This window comes from Phyllostomus hastatus, unplaced genomic scaffold (assembly GCF_019186645.2).
Source record: "Phyllostomus hastatus isolate PE091 unplaced genomic scaffold, TTU_PhHast_1.1 phas_contig_402, whole genome shotgun sequence".
NCBI lineage: Eukaryota > Metazoa > Chordata > Mammalia > Chiroptera > Phyllostomidae > Phyllostomus > Phyllostomus hastatus.
This window is the reverse complement of record NW_025333873.1, coordinates 4,023,366-4,038,429: the sequence shown is the minus strand read 5'-3', so window position 1 is coordinate 4,038,429 and position 15,064 is coordinate 4,023,366. Positions and strand designations below refer to the sequence as shown.

The window sequence follows — 15,064 nt, the reverse complement described above, 5'->3', positions numbered from 1 at the left end:
CTGGGCCGATGAGAAATGTTTCCATGTCGCCAGCCACTCAAACTGACTTACACGTCAGCCTTAGGAGGCACCTGCAGACCTGCCAAAACACTGTCCATGTCGGAATTCAAGTTCTTACTCTTCACGCCTTCCTGGTAGATGTAAAAGCCCTTCCCAGACTTGCGACCTAAAAGCAGGAAAGGTAGAGTTAAAAACCCTCAGAGCCTGGGCCTGAGAAGGGTCTTTTTTGCTGGTTGGCTGTAAAGCTCCCGCCTTTCTCCTGTATTCCTGAACATGTATTTCTAGCTGACCCTAGGAAGCTAGTGTTTGTCAGAGAGCTCACAGACAAGGAAAGAGATCTTGTTTCCTGGAAATCTGTGCGTCTGGATGGGAAAGGCCAGCGGGTAAGTTTTACTGTCCGGATGTGCAGCCCCAGGCCCTAGGATGCTCAGGCCCTCACTCCGATTCTGCTGCTACTTTGCCAAAAGAGAGAGCTGCCTCCCTCTGGTGGGCCTCAGCTGTGGACTCACTGTGCAGAGGTTTCCCTTTCTGCACACGGGTGGCCAGACAACATGGTAAAGGCCGATGCAAGCTTGCTAGTGCGGGAGCAGATGGATGAGAGGCCTTGGGCAGGAGGAGAGTGCCTGTCGATCTGGCGTAACCTGGGCCAGTAGTGGCGGAGCTTCAGGAGGCCAGAGTTCTGCCTTTGTCACCAATCGCCTTTGTCACCAATCTGCAAGCCCAGGCTAAGGAGTGTGATCATGAAATCAGTTTTGAAATCCCCGGTGACAGCAGGCTCCATGTTTAGCAAACACACCGGGCCTTCTGTAACTCTCTGGTCTCAAGAAACTGCTCAGAACTCTGTGATAAATGGTGCTAGTCACGTTTCTTCAAGGCTACTCACCCAGGAAGCCCTTGGACACCATCTGTTTCAGCAGTTCTGGGCTTCCACCTCCAAATCTCTCCCCAAAGGCTTTGCCTAGATCTTCCGATACGTGTTTTGCTACATCCACGCCAACTTCATCCACCAGCGTGGCAGCACCGACAGGAAAACCAAAGCTTGTGGTCAGGGAGTCCAGCTTCTTAGGGCCCACTCCTTCCTGAACGGGAAGGGAAGTGGGGACCTCAGGGGAAGGCCATCTCTGACCCCCACGAGGGCTCCTTGTGCTCGCCTTCAGAAACAGCCTTGTACAACACCCGCCTCTCCCCTGGGTGCTGCCTGGCCAGGCCAGGGCCGGCGCTGTTGCACTCATGGAAACATAAGATGCGTAGGAGTCACAAGGGCAAGGTCTGAGCCTTCCCTAACCTGTAGCCCTTTAAGGAAGGCTCGAGATGAGCAAGTATTTCATGTCCCTGTTGTCTGCAATTTTGAATCTCAGCAGCAACAAGATTCCACGGCAGACCGGGCTGGCTTTCACGACTGGGAGAAGAGGCCCTACTGAGGAGCAGTGCCGCAGAGCCCCGGGATCCCCGTGTCTACGGGCCCGGCGAATGACCCGTACGGCCACCGGAGGGGCTGGCTTGCCCAGAGGCAGATGTAGCACCAGTCAGGCCAGGTGGGCCCTGTTCTGGATGGTCCCTGACTCAACGGGGGTGCAGAAACAGCACGGGAGAGCATGCTGGGAGGCCTCTGGCCTCATGCAGCAGGGAGGAAGCTAAGGGAGCAGAGCTAAAATGCTGCCGCCCGCCCACGACTTCCCACCACTTGCAGAGAGGGAGGGCACACACGGGCCTCCTTGGAGAAGAGCCGGGAGCTAGTGTATTAGGAGGCGGCTTGCTCCTCTTCCTGACACTACCGGTGCGGAGGACCGGTCTAAGGAGCGGAAGACGCTGCAGACATTCCCAGCGCAACACCAACCTGGAGAATTCGGAGGACTTCGGACATCATGGGTGCGAGACACCTCGTGGTGTAGAAGCCAGGTCCGTCCTGCCAAGGGAGAGACCGTGAACTTGGTGGCCACTCTGTTGTGGGCACTACCCAAGTCTGGAAGCAGCCTCCCTTCCCCAGATCTCATTTCAAAGTTCAACGTGATCATAACCTCAGTCAGAATCCTTAAATGAGACTGAGAGGGATGCCGCAGCCAGGGTGGCACGGCTTGAATCCCAGAGCACAGCACATGGTTTCACGGTCACTCGAAAGGTCCGGAACGGCTGGGGGAGCCTGCCACGTCCCCGACACCCCACTCTGACCCTGACTCGGTGGTACAGTCAGCACCACTATCCAGGTTGTAGCCGACCAGGGGGAAATCATGTCCGAAGTTGGTGTGTTTGACCCGGATGAGTCTGAAGCCCGGCGGTATAAGGGGTCTTAATAAAACTTCCCCAGCCTGCCGCTGTTACACAGCCCTCACCTTGACCACGATGATGACCTTCCCCTGCCTGAGGCCCACAGCTACAGCGGAAGCACTTGTGTCTTTAGATGTTTTCTCCGTTGTGATGATCTCCAGCAGCTGCATCTTGTCCACAGGAGAGAAGTAGTGCATGCCGATCACCTGGCACGGGGAACAGGCAGCCAAGAGACCGAGCATTGAGGAGGGAGCCCAGCAGCACCCTTTTCTTCCAGGAGAGCCGCGGGGAGAAAGGCGGCTGGGATGCAGGGACACTGCTTGCTACAGTCACATGGGTCGGCTCCACGGCTCTCTGACCCAGGGTCGGAGGGTCAGGGAGAGCTCACTGGACTCCTCTTCTATCTGCTCCCTGGGCTTTTCGCTAAGGGCAACTGACCCTACCAACAACCGGCACGAAAGCGACAGGTGAAGGCCAAGCTGGATTCATCAGGGAAGAGTGAAGGTCCCACTCACGTTAACCAAGCTGACAGTTTAGGTGAGGGTCCAGCTTTTCGGGGGGAGAAGGGGGCGGAAAGCCGTCAGACCCTGGCAGACTGACATGGCTGGTCACCCTACTTGTCCCCTCCGGCCTTCCCTGAATGCCAATGCTACCAGGTCGGCAGGTGCTAAGAGTTACCCAGGACACCTGCAGGCTGGACGGCAAAGCGCGATGCTCACCCCACCCCACCGGGGAGAATGAGAGACCGCCTTCGCCGGTTTCCACTGCGGCGGAGGTGCTCCGAGTGATGAGACCTGGCCAGGGCTGTCCACCTGCCTTCCTGCTGCTTCTGTGCCCTCCCGAGTGTCACGCTGTCAGCTGCCACTTCTCCCTGGGACCTTTCCCTGCCATCACGGAGCCTGCCTCTACCAGGCCCTAACGTGCTGACTGCTAGGAAACAAGACTGCCCTGCATCCACCAGCGACTACAATAGGAATGAGGCGGCTTCTGTGTAGTGCATGGATTGTGTGTGAACCTTTTCAAATCCTTCAAATACTTCCTGCCTGCTCTTAGCTGGTTCGGGTCAGATGAGGCCAACTGGAGGCTCCCGAGAGGTGAGCTGTGTTACTTTTCCCTGAGTGTTGCTCCTTTCCCTCGGTCGCTCTGGCAGACAGCAGAAGCCCAAAGATAAATTTCTCGGCCTCATTTCCCGTCGCCGAAAGTGCATCCACCCCCAGCGCTTCATGCCCTGGGTTGAAGGCTGAAGTTACCTCACGGGGTGGGGGGACATCCCACCACGCACTCCGACCCTCCATTCCTGAGTCCGGAGTAGGAACCAACTCTGCCCTGGACGGTCGCCGGAGTCCGCCATGGAGCTGAGGTGACATTCTGGAGGACCCCCTTCTCAGGGCGGACCTTTCACTGTCTAACTGTGGTAAGGGTAGGTCTCACAGTCTAAACCCAAATAACAACACCCAGTAGGGCTGCAAATCACCTGTAAAGGTATCTTGTGTGTCACTTGTTCCTGTATTGCACGCCGGTCGTGGGACTAGCCTCTGCTGTGCCCAGTTTTGGGGAACACACCGTCACCCCCATTTACTTCATAACCCACACAGTCCCTTCACCAGTGAGCCCGAAGCCATAAAGCCTTCCAGGGATTTCCTCTCTTTAGAACTTACCTTCTCGGGCCTTTTGCTGACGGCGGCGATTTCATTGATTGGGAGAGCTGACGTGTTGCTGGCAAAGATGCAGTGCTCCGGGATCACCTGCGGGGGAGGACGGAGGAGGAGCGTCTAAGAGTGTGTCGAGCAGGCCTGGGAGATGACTCGAGTCCAAGGAGGCTAAGGACTGTCGCCGGGCGCAGCCCGTCGCCTCAGCCAGAACCGCTCAGGCGGCAGACCCCCGCGCCGACATCCACAATTCCCGGGGCAGCTGTGCTGGCCTCGCTCCTTCCCGTCTAGCCCTCTGGTTACGGCCCGTCCTAAACCACCTCATCCTAGTCTGGAGACTGCACCCCAACAGCTGGTATGTGAGAGACCTTGGATAAACACTGAGAAGACGGCCTTGAATCAAATCTCATTTACCTCAAGATCCATCATGGGCCCTGGCTGGCGTGGCTCAGTGGATTGAGCACCAGATTGAAAAGCACAGGGTCGCCAGTTTGATTCCCTGTCAGGGCACATGTCTGGGTTGCAGGCCAGGTCCCCAGTGGGGGGCGCGTGAGAGGCAACCACACATTGGTGTTTCTCTTTCTCCCTTCCCCTCTCTAAAAATAAATAAATAAAATCTTAAAAAAAGAAAAAGATCCAATATGGGTGTCAATCCCTCTTCTTGTTTGGATCTGTCCTCAAGCACGAGAGCTCATGACAGGTCCACCTTTCACTTTTGGAAGAAAAATAAGCCATGAAGGGCACGCCCATCTCACTGGCACTCTGGGCCCCTCGGAGGCGGTGCAGCACCACAGAAGCATCTCCAGGACAGGGATGGGTCTGTTAACTATTAGCTCTGTGGGCCTGGAGAAGAGTCTCTGTGTGGCCCCGCCCAGCTTTCTGTCCACGACCCCAGCTTATTCTCATCGCGTTCAGAGGCCTGGTGTGGACATGGAAAGCACACTGTTGCATCTGTGCGACTGTGGGACTGGCAGGATCCTAACAAAGATGAGAGTCAAGGTTCAGGATGCCTCGGCACACTGGAAAGCTGAGTGTAAAATAAGATCAACTGTAATGGGGATAAAGGTAAAGTACTGCATGAAGATTTAAAAAGAAAAGGGGGGAAAAAAAGAACTGGATAGGCACCTGATGGACAAGACCTGAACTGGCAGTGAGCTTGTGATAAAGGTCCCACGACTTGGGTTAATCCAAGTATAAGGTGAGCTGGCCGCAGAGCATGGCTGTAAGAAAGCTAACTAGTCTCAAGCTACAATACAGTGCTACAGCATCCCAGGCTGGTGGTAGAATTTTTCATGAAGAGCAGACCAACGTCTCCGAATGTGGGTGGCGACAGCTCTTCCCCCCTGTACGTGCCTGTCAGTCCCCCACCCAGAAGCAGAGTCTGTTGCCCCGGCCCCCGCACCCGGGCTAGCCTGTGACGTGCTTTCACCAATGGGGCGCGGCAGAAGTGACTGTGCCGGTCCCAGGCCCAGCCCGAAGGAGCCTGGTAGCCCCTGCTTTTGCTCTCCTGGAGGCCAGCAGCCCTGCTACAGACCACGCCTGGCCAGGCCACTAAGTGAGGACAGGCCACGCGGAGGGAGGCCACGTGGAGGAGCACTGCATGTCCCGACCAGGCTCTCAGCTGCCTGTGAAACCACGGAGTGAAGGACCAGCTGCTGCTACGAAGCCCCACCCACACTGCAGAGCTGTGGACTGCGGTCGCAGTGGTTTGTCGCACGGCCACAGAGCACCGGGACGTGATGAAAGGACAATCGGGACCGTGAGGGGCCTGGAGACAAGGATTATGAAGAATGTCAAAGGAGTGAGTTTAGTTCCGAGAAGAGGAAGAGAAGTTTTCAATCCTCAAAGTGTCATGGAAACGTAGCTCTAAGTTTTTCTTACATAGAAAACGCAGATGAGAAGATGAATTTGATGGCCTACCGGTCTGTTCTGATGACCTTGATGACTTCCTAACAAGACCTTACTCTTGTCTTCTCTTCTCTGAATAACTTTGAGTATCTCCTACCTTAGATGATTTCGCTAGCTTCACTAAGAAAGTACAGGCATCTGACATGTTACATAAGAAACTAAGATATACAGCACATTTTGGATTTTACCTTTAGTAATAATCTTCCTCCCCAAAGCTAGCATCTCTTTTCTTCTTACTGTCTACTAAAAATCGGTGATTCCCTGAGAACTCTCCCTTTCCCCCCTCTCTGATCACGCCCCTCATGCCCCGCCCCCTGCTCGACTTCTCTTTCCCTCTGAGGCTCCGCCCATCTCTTTCCTCCCATGATAACCTCTCTGTTTCCACTGGAGCTGCTCTACTGATCTGTCCTAGTCTGCACTTCCGTCGATCGGTCTCTCTTCCCGTTTCCTTGACCACTGGCTTCCCAACGGCTAAACTAACAAACTTTCCTCCATCCTGATCCTCCCAAACCCAGGTTTTCCAAAAGCAAGTATCATCACCTGGTCAGCTGGTAGCTTCCCCTCCCTCCACTCTGGCCGTGCCTGCTTCTGCCGCTCCCCACAGGCTACCTGTCACTGGCTCAGCGGGGCCCTGGGAACGTCAGCTACACGTCTGGGCTGCAGTGCCACCCAGCAGAGAAGGAACGCAAGGCCACCCAGCTTTCCTGAACTTCTTCCTCAGCGACAGCCAGCATCACACTGTGTCTAAAGAAGAGGATCTGTGGAACCTGTGTCTCACGAGCGGCACCTGTGTCAAACCGAGCTGCCTGCCTTCGGTTCCTGACCCTCCTGAGACTCGGTCTTCAGAGCAGGGGCAGCCCTCACCCCGACAGGCAGCTCAAGGGCACCGGGCGCGCTGCCGAGCCAGGGCCGCCTGGTCCACATCGTTTACTAGCCACAGTCTGTTCACCCGCGTGCAGGCCGGGCTGGGCCCTGGCTCTGTCTCATGCTTGGGCCACTGCCCTTTCTTTTCTTCTGGACTCTACCCCACAAGTACTTGTTTCGTTCACGTCACCGCATCTCAAGAACTGGCTACGCAGAGTCTTTGGAACAAAGATGAAAGCAGTATTTCCACAAAACAGACATTTGAACCCTGCCTGGAGAAGCTGTTTCTCCCCTTTCCTTTGCTGCTCAGACCTGAGGAAGTTTGGTTATGGCTTACGGCCGCCCCCAAGTAGCAAGACAGCTGGCTACCCTCCACGAGGCTACTTGTGTGTTTGGGTGACGGTGGGGGACAGAAGCTAGCAAGCCCTGTACTTAGGATAAAAGCTACTTGATTTTCTCCCTGCAGGACTTAGAACTGACCTTTATAACACATGCAGTGTGTACGAGCTCAATGAAAACTCAGGCCTGAAAATGAACAGCCCTACAGACAGAGCCGCAAGCTTCCAACAGCTCCTTCAGCAATGCCGTCCCCGTGTCCTCCGCACACTCACTGCGCCGGGATTCAAGCACGACCGGCCCCTTACTTACCGCTTCCACTTCCTTTAGCACTTTGTGCTTAAGATTGAGGTCCTCAAAAACTGCTTCAATCACCATGTCGGACTTTTCGAAACCCTGGTAATCAAGCTGCCCAGTCAAGTTGCTGAAAATGAAGTCTCTTTCGAATGATGTCAGAGCTTTCTTCTTCACTTTATCATTCAATCTAGAAAAAAAACCCACATTTCCAGTCGGAGGGGAAGAGCAGGAAACGAACGTTTATGGCGTGCCCACAGGCCAGGCAGCACCCCCCCTCCCCCGCTGTGAGGGAGCTCGCACGGTGGAAGGGCTCAGGGCGCTCGAGGTCAAGCGACCAGGTACCAGGTTAGCAGGGCGCAGGGTTCACACAGGTAACCCCGGGCCCACATTACACTTGCTTATACATCATTCTGTTATTCTGTAATCACAATCTTCTAGAGGACAGAGACCAAGAATTATTTCTTATATTCTTAATCTGCATCCCGGTCGATGCCTAACAGCATATTGTAGTGATCGCATAAAACATTAGCTCAAGGTTCCTTCTTTCTCACAGAGGGCTAAGGAGGGTTCCTGCTACGCAGACACTTACCCGATGATCTCTTACTGCCCAGGAAAACAGGCTTTCTCGGGCTTTCATCTGAGCACATTTTCAGAATAAATGGCTGAGAGTTTTCCTCTGAATGAAGAATGAAGTTAAACCCATTCACTATTTCCTTAAAACCACAAGATAATTGCTTTTTAGTGATAAAACTACTTTCTAATGGTGGGGGAAGGAGCTAGCTCAAAAAGCACCCACTTTTATTAAAATAAAATTATCTTTAAAAAAAAAAAGCCACATGATTCAAAGAAGTTCAAAGAAGAATTCAAGCCTTAAAAGTATGGGTTCAAAACTGTTGGTTGCCGACAACCATGTCAGTGGTCAGCAATCAAAATATTTTGAACCAGAAGTTCAAAATATTATTAGTTGCTCTAAATCTAATGCCTAATGAAACCAAATGTAGGTTTGGTTCCCTAGTCAGCAGTTCACTGAGGGACAGTCATCGGAGCCTGATGTTTCTGAGGCAAAAGGGACACCAGGGTACCTGGACCCAAAAGGGGTGGAGGGCAGGAGCTATCTGACGGGGGCTATCTGATCCAGCAAGCTCTCTCTAGGGGGCTGTGTACAGTGCTGTGCGGGGCGCTTGCGGTCTGGTCTCAGGCAATGCTGCACCCAGCACATGCCCTTGCCTTGACTCCGACTCCTTGCCATCTTAAAATGATCTGCCCAAATGGTTAAACCCGGCAGGTCCTGGAAAGCATTATGGTGACAACATCTGAGCTTCGCTGCAGAAAAGGGGTGAAACCATGCTTAAGCTACACAGTCCACTTAAGAAACAAAAAAGGCCCACTCAGCTGAAAGTCACGCGCAGGACGGTCCAAGTGCAGTCAGCTAGCCTATGACAGGGGAGCAGAGAACTGAGCCGAAACCAACCCCCAGTTTGGTGAAGCTGCTGCTGCTGGCTTCTCCTCTGCTGAACAGGCAGTGTGTGTGTGTGTGTGTGGGGGGGGGGTAGGGAATGGGCGAGGGGGAGGGAGAATAATTTTTATTCTTTGCTAATTCAGAAGTAAGATGGAGACAATTTTGTAAAGCCTCGGACACTGCGGAACCAAACCAGTTACCTGCTCCTCTACAGCATCGCCAGTCAACAAACACGAGTTCAGGAGCCCTGGCCCCATCCTGCCTCGACGTGCAGTGGCCCCACGCTGCCTGACCCCCAGACCCAAGCTCCCTCTACAGGGACAGCCCTGCTGCTTCAGTGTGCGCCAGTCACGCAGCTGTTCACATGGGAACTGTCAACACTCACAAACACCGCGAGTTCTAGCCTGACCTCCAAGCCCAAAGTAAATGGCATTTTGAAATACCTAAAAGTTTTTTCTTCCGCACTTAATGATGCTAACGGTGAATAATACCTGTACCAACACAGAGTGAAGGAAGGCATTAGTGTTTCCAAAAATCAAAGGAAACTTCACTATGGAGTATCTCGTTTTCACTGTGTTCAGGAAAAAGGAATCCGTGATGGCAAAAACACCCCCAAAACCGTTCTGACCCCCGGCAAAGGCGGAAGGTGGCCTTACCCTTTGAACACCTGCTGCTGTCCTCGGCTCAGCCCGCCCAGCGTAGCATCTTTGAGCGTCGTCTTTATGCCCTTGTCCACGGAGACCTGGGCGATGCCGGCCCCCATCAGCCCTGCGCCAAGAACGGACAGGTGCCTGGAAGGCAAGGACGGAAGGACTTGCAGCAAACAACCTTTAGCCCTTTCAGTGCAAGTGGGGGGCTGCCCCTGTTGTTATTTAATAAACCAACTGAAGCAGGCACAACAATAAGGCATTTCCCATAATTTTTATCTGTAAGGATATACCTTTAATAAATGACTGATTTTCGTAAGTTAAATGCAAAAATCCACTAGGTCCACAAGAATGGGCCTACCCATTAGAATTGCACACCTGAATCCTATATATAATTTTATTAACTAATGTCACCCCAATAAATACAGTAAGAAAGAAATAAAGAAAAAAGAACTGGTCTCCAGTCATGCCTGAGACCACTGAAAACGTGGTTTATGCCTGAGTCGAAAAAAGTATTTTTGTTTTCCAGAGAAAAGCCCACTGTGTGCAGTGACGTGCCCCAAGACTGGCTGCTCTTCCTCCAGCTCCGTCTTCGTCAGTGATTTTACCGCTTCCCAGTCATCTTTCTTTGCTCCCGAAATCTGTGCCGTTATCACCCCTTACTCAGATTAGTTCGAGAGTCTCTTGGCACTGTCTCTGCTTCCAGACCTCCCCTCTCCCCCCCACACCTGCATCCATGCGCAGTCCTGCCTCATCCCGTCCTGAATTCCTCTTGAACTTGTCAGGACCGCCTGGCTTACTTGACAGTATTTTGGAATGGCCTCATGACCGTTATTTTTGTCTCCTCAATTATATTCTAAGTTTTTTGAGGCTCTGTATCTGGTTACTTCAGTTTTCTGTAGTTCTGGAACAATATGGACAGTCCCATAGTAACTAAATAAATTTTTTTCCCCCACAACAATTTCCTTCATAACAAAAGGCCAAGTTTATAGCACAGTAGACCTAGAGTTATACTGCAGGATAAAATTTCATTCCTAACAATTCTGATTATAATAAAAAATAGTCATATCCATGACCCAAAAGGAAACCTAATTTCAAGTCGTGGGAGCATCTTTCAAATGTAGTTTTAAAATAATAAAAGTACTTATACAATGAGTGTTAAATAATTGGAGAATGATGAGAAAATAGGGTGGAGAAATATAAAGAATAGGGCCGAAAAAAGATTGATACATTTACTGCTTCAAAATTTAAAATTTATTTCATAAATGACTCCATCACTAGGAAAGCGGGGGAGGGGGGCACACTTTTTTCAATGCTTTTTATTAAATTTTCAACTCAACCTATTCTGCTTTGGGTGCGTTATAGTCCATTCTTCATTTTTAGATGGTATTACCTTTTCCTTCAATTTATTTCTCCAGTTAGGCTGACTCTTAGATCACATTTTTCTACCCATTTAGTTCTGAGTTTTAAATTTTGATTCAGGTGATTTTGTTTTCTTATCTGCAAGTTTGGAAGTGTTCTGTTATAAATTTTCTTCTTCACTGTGGATTTTTTTTGGGGGGAGAATTTTCATAAGCTTAAGTATGCTGATTTTCATTTTTTTTCTTCTTATGCTCGTTTTACATGGCCGTTGCCTGCCTTTTTGCTGTACCTGGCACACACCATCACCTTCTCCAGGTGCACACACTCGTAGTGTTACAGGCAGACAGGAACAGGAGTCTGGAGCAGCTACTTAGGTCTGTAAATCGAAGAGCACCCTCTTCTATTGCGAAGCGCAGCCTCTCCCTCTTGTATAACAGAAACTAGTAGCATTAGCTGTGCTTTGTCTGTGCTGTGCACGGGGAATGGGTGGCCCTGTCGTCCCTGTCCATCTGTGTGATTTCTGCAGGACCCGCGAGCAGGTGCAGATTCAAGTGGCCGCCGTCAACACGGAAGGAGCTGACCTCGCCCACTGAACGCAAGATGCTGCCTGTGCTACATGAGGCCAGCGCACCCAGAGGATGCTGGATGCCACGTGTGCCGGGCAGTTACAGCCGCAGTTCACAGTCTGTCTGGAAACCTGCCCTCTCATCTGTCGTCCACATTTCTTGCCCATTTTACCTTCCATTTTGAATTGAAATCTCCTTGAGGGTGAAGGGACAGAGACAGTGGTAACAGTAGCTGCTTTTCTTAAATCCCTCACTATAATTCATCTAGAAGAGTATTTCTCGACCTTGGCACTCCTGACATTTTGGACCAAATGATTCTTCGCTGTGGGGTGAGGGCTGAACTCCAGGATGTTTAGCAGCATCCCTGGCCACTGTTTGCCAGTGGCATCCCTCCCTCTCCACCTGTGACAACCAAAACATCCCCAGACACTGTCAAATGTCCCCTGGTGAGCAACGCTGCCCAGGCTGAGAACCACTGAGCGAGACGGTGAGTTTGGAGGTATTATTAAATGAAAAATGCTAAAGAGCTCGTTAGGAAGCGTAACATCGAAAGGCTTGCTGCAGAGAATACATGTGAAACAGGCAAGTAGAGTCTCAGATGCTTAGGTTGTAAGCAAAAAGAAGAATGAGCCTTTAGCAGTTAGAACAAGGCTTTATGTTCTTTAACGGGGCAGAGGTGTGAGTTCCCAGAAATGGCATCTGAAGTCACGGGGAGAGACGAGATCAACCAACGGCACAGTGTGCGTGTTGGTTCGGGAAGGGGGCACCTAGACCAGACTCTCAGAGAACATCAGTGGCGAGACAAGGGAGCCTGCACAGGAACCACCAGGGAGGGCTGGAGAAAACTCGGCACGGGCCGCACTTTCACAGCCAAGAAGCACCTGGTAGGAAGGGGCACCGAATGTGCTCAGGAGGACAGAAGGAGTTTACAGCAAGTTGAAGATACAAACCTAGCTCTGTAGACCCTCACACACGGCTGCGAGCTTAGCACATGATGAGACCCACGAGGGCTTCCCGGGTGGAGTTTAACTTACTTGACCTCCTTCTGCGGAGTTCCAAATTTATTCTTCTTGCACACGACCTGACCGTGGTATAACCCTATCAAGGCCTTTGATTCTTTGGTCATCGCGAGCTCGGCAAATTTCTGAAATGTGAAAAAGGCACAAAAAGAGGCAGAACGTCACAGTCTCGGTTTCTCTGGGAAGCAGAGGCAACGTGTGCGAAGCCGCAGCTCCTCAGGTCGCGCGGCGCCTGTGCTGCGGAGTCTGTCCCCACGGGTGTCCCTTCCCTGCTTATCTGCTGCGCTGTCCGACCGCTGCTCTGACAAGGTTTCGGATGCGGCTGCGCTCCCGTTCTCTACGCTACCGCCGTGGTGACCCTTCTCATGGAACGGGGGTGTCAGAGCCAAAATGGATCTTCACGATCCTCTCAACCCGCCCCTCCTTCTGAGGATGGGGAAGAGGAGGCCCAGAAAAGTTGAGTGACCCTGCTCAGAGTCACGCTGCCTCAGAGTGGCAGAGAGGGAAGGTGGACCCGAGCGCTATGACGTCCACCTCCAGCTCTCTTTCCGCTGGCCTCTAGCAGGTGCCTCACGTGGTGCCCAGCCACTTTAAAGAGCCCCATGCCACTTACGGAGAACAAGTCTCAACCCAGTGCGGGGGAGCATGAGATTTAGGGCCTGGGTTTGACAGAGCTGGGTCTGAACCCTGGCTCTGCCATTTCCCAGCTGTGAAGCTTTCTTCATCCTTACAGAACAGAAAAACAATGCCTATTTTACAGTGTGGGGGGGACTGAATGAGAACACCAGTGAAATGACTAGGGTCTCTGTGTTAGCTATTGTCATCAGCAATAACACTAGAATTTATTGGTATAATTACATGGTTTCAAATAGCATTTCAAAGAAGGAATCCCTCTAATAAAGTTGCTATTAGGTCCTAATAAAACATTAAACAATGTTCTACAGAATGAATGCTTTACTAATCTCGACTTAGTAGGTTTTATTCAATAAACCAGTGATTTTCAAAAAGATAAAAAAATAAAGAAAAAACCAGCGGTTTTCAAACTGTGGGTAGAAATCCATTAGTGGTCATGACTGTAATGGGTTGTGCTAAGCAGAATAGACAGGAAATAGTGAGTATGACACTCAGAATTTTGATTCATAAAACATGAATCCATTTTCCTGTGCAGACAGCTACGTACAGCTCGTTGTGACAGGAAAGGAGGAACCAGAAGTACACGGCATTAAGCAATGCAATGAGGAATAAGCAATAAGCAATGTACTTCATTAAGGACAGGACATGTTTCTTCTGGAACCTGTCCTAAGCTCAATGAGCAATAAGCAATAAGCAATGTACTTCATTAAGTACAGGACATGTTTCTTCTGGAACCTGTCCTAAGCTCTTTGCAGACCTTTTGTCCTATTATCAAAGAATAATCATTCTTCAGTGATTGCTTAAAACTTAGAAACAACCCAAACCACCTAAATGTGCCACATCGCTGACTCAGAAAATGCAAGGAGTGAGGCTGGTTCCTGTGTCCCTTCTCTTCTTTTTTTTTAGTGGGTACGAAACATTTCTTTTCATGTTCTCATTCATCAGAGAGAGGCTGGGCTTCAAAGTTTATCTCTAGGCCCTAACAAGTAAGGATGGGACATATCTACCAATGTTTTCATTTTATCACAACGAGACCGGCCTGACCACAGAACAAAACGTCCACGCTTCATTCCGAAAGGACTGTACCTCTGCCCCCGCTCTCCCTTGTTATTTTCACTACCTTCGTCATTGAGAGCAAGTTCAAATACCTGGGGCCACCAGCGCTCTGTTGCAGCTACCTGCCTGCTGAGATCTACCGGGAGAAATGTTAACCACTAGAGAAAAAGGTTTACTAGGCTTTGGATGCTTTTTCTTTTTTTCAGTTTTCTACAGTTTTAGATCTTTGTGTTTTTTGTATCTGATAACAAAAAAAATTCGGAAAAAAAAAAAGGAGCTTTACCTGAGATTCAGCAAGATAGCCAGCCTCTTTCCCTTGTTCAAGCCCGGTTTTCACCACCTAAAAAACACACGGAACATCTGTTCACTGTTGGAGTTGGACCGGCAGGATGCATGAGAACGCGGAATAAAACCACTAGCGGTAGTTTTGAAAGACTGGATTGGAGTGAGGAAAAGGAGAGGACTTAGTGCCTGGTGGCTACTTAGGCCGCGACTTCCTTCTCTGTCTCGGAGGCTAGAGCCAAGCCCATCAGAAAATGGAAGGAAATAAACAGAATTTAAAAAAAAAGTCAGAATAGGAAAACAAAGAGGTTCTATAGCTCGAACTCCACCTCCTCATCCACCTTTGAACCCTACTTTTTTGTCAGAAAAAGAGTCGTGCTGCCCCTTCCCAAGTCCGCTTGGACAGCCCGCCCAGCCTTTCGCCCGTCCTCCACGAGCCAGCGGGCAGATCCCCAAGGCCTCCCTCTCCGGCCTCTTCTCCCTCCCCGCTCTCCTCCTCGGACTCCTCGCCCAGCTGACCACATTAGTCATGAACGGGATGAAACGGAATTTAACGTTTGGGGTGAGTTCCAGCCTAAGTGCAATGGCAAACAGGACAGATGAAGAAATGAGCCCGCACTCAATCATAGGAACTTACGGGAATGACAAATTAGAACAAACACACAGACCTACACCCTGACTGACGTCCCCGTCTACACTACTGATGCCTGAATTTCCTCAA

The 15,064-nt window shown here is 50.9% G+C and overlaps 1 protein-coding gene across 1 annotated transcript in view; it reads right to left on the bottom strand.

The window, feature by feature from the left end:
- HADHA (hydroxyacyl-CoA dehydrogenase trifunctional multienzyme complex subunit alpha) overlaps positions 1–15,064 on the bottom strand; it is a 35,115-nt gene that overhangs the window by 1,200 nt on the left and 18,851 nt on the right. Inside the window, exons 10-18 of the mRNA XM_045844359.1 lie at positions 14,345–14,401; positions 12,388–12,497; positions 9,435–9,569; positions 7,335–7,506; positions 3,924–4,010; positions 2,331–2,471; positions 1,838–1,906; positions 884–1,079; positions 52–166 (exon numbers count right to left, since the gene is read on the bottom strand). Of these exons, the coding sequence (XP_045700315.1) occupies positions 52–166; positions 884–1,079; positions 1,838–1,906; positions 2,331–2,471; positions 3,924–4,010; positions 7,335–7,506; positions 9,435–9,569; positions 12,388–12,497; positions 14,345–14,401 (1,082 nt within the window). The remainder of the gene's footprint in view (positions 1–51; positions 167–883; positions 1,080–1,837; positions 1,907–2,330; positions 2,472–3,923; positions 4,011–7,334; positions 7,507–9,434; positions 9,570–12,387; positions 12,498–14,344; positions 14,402–15,064) is intronic.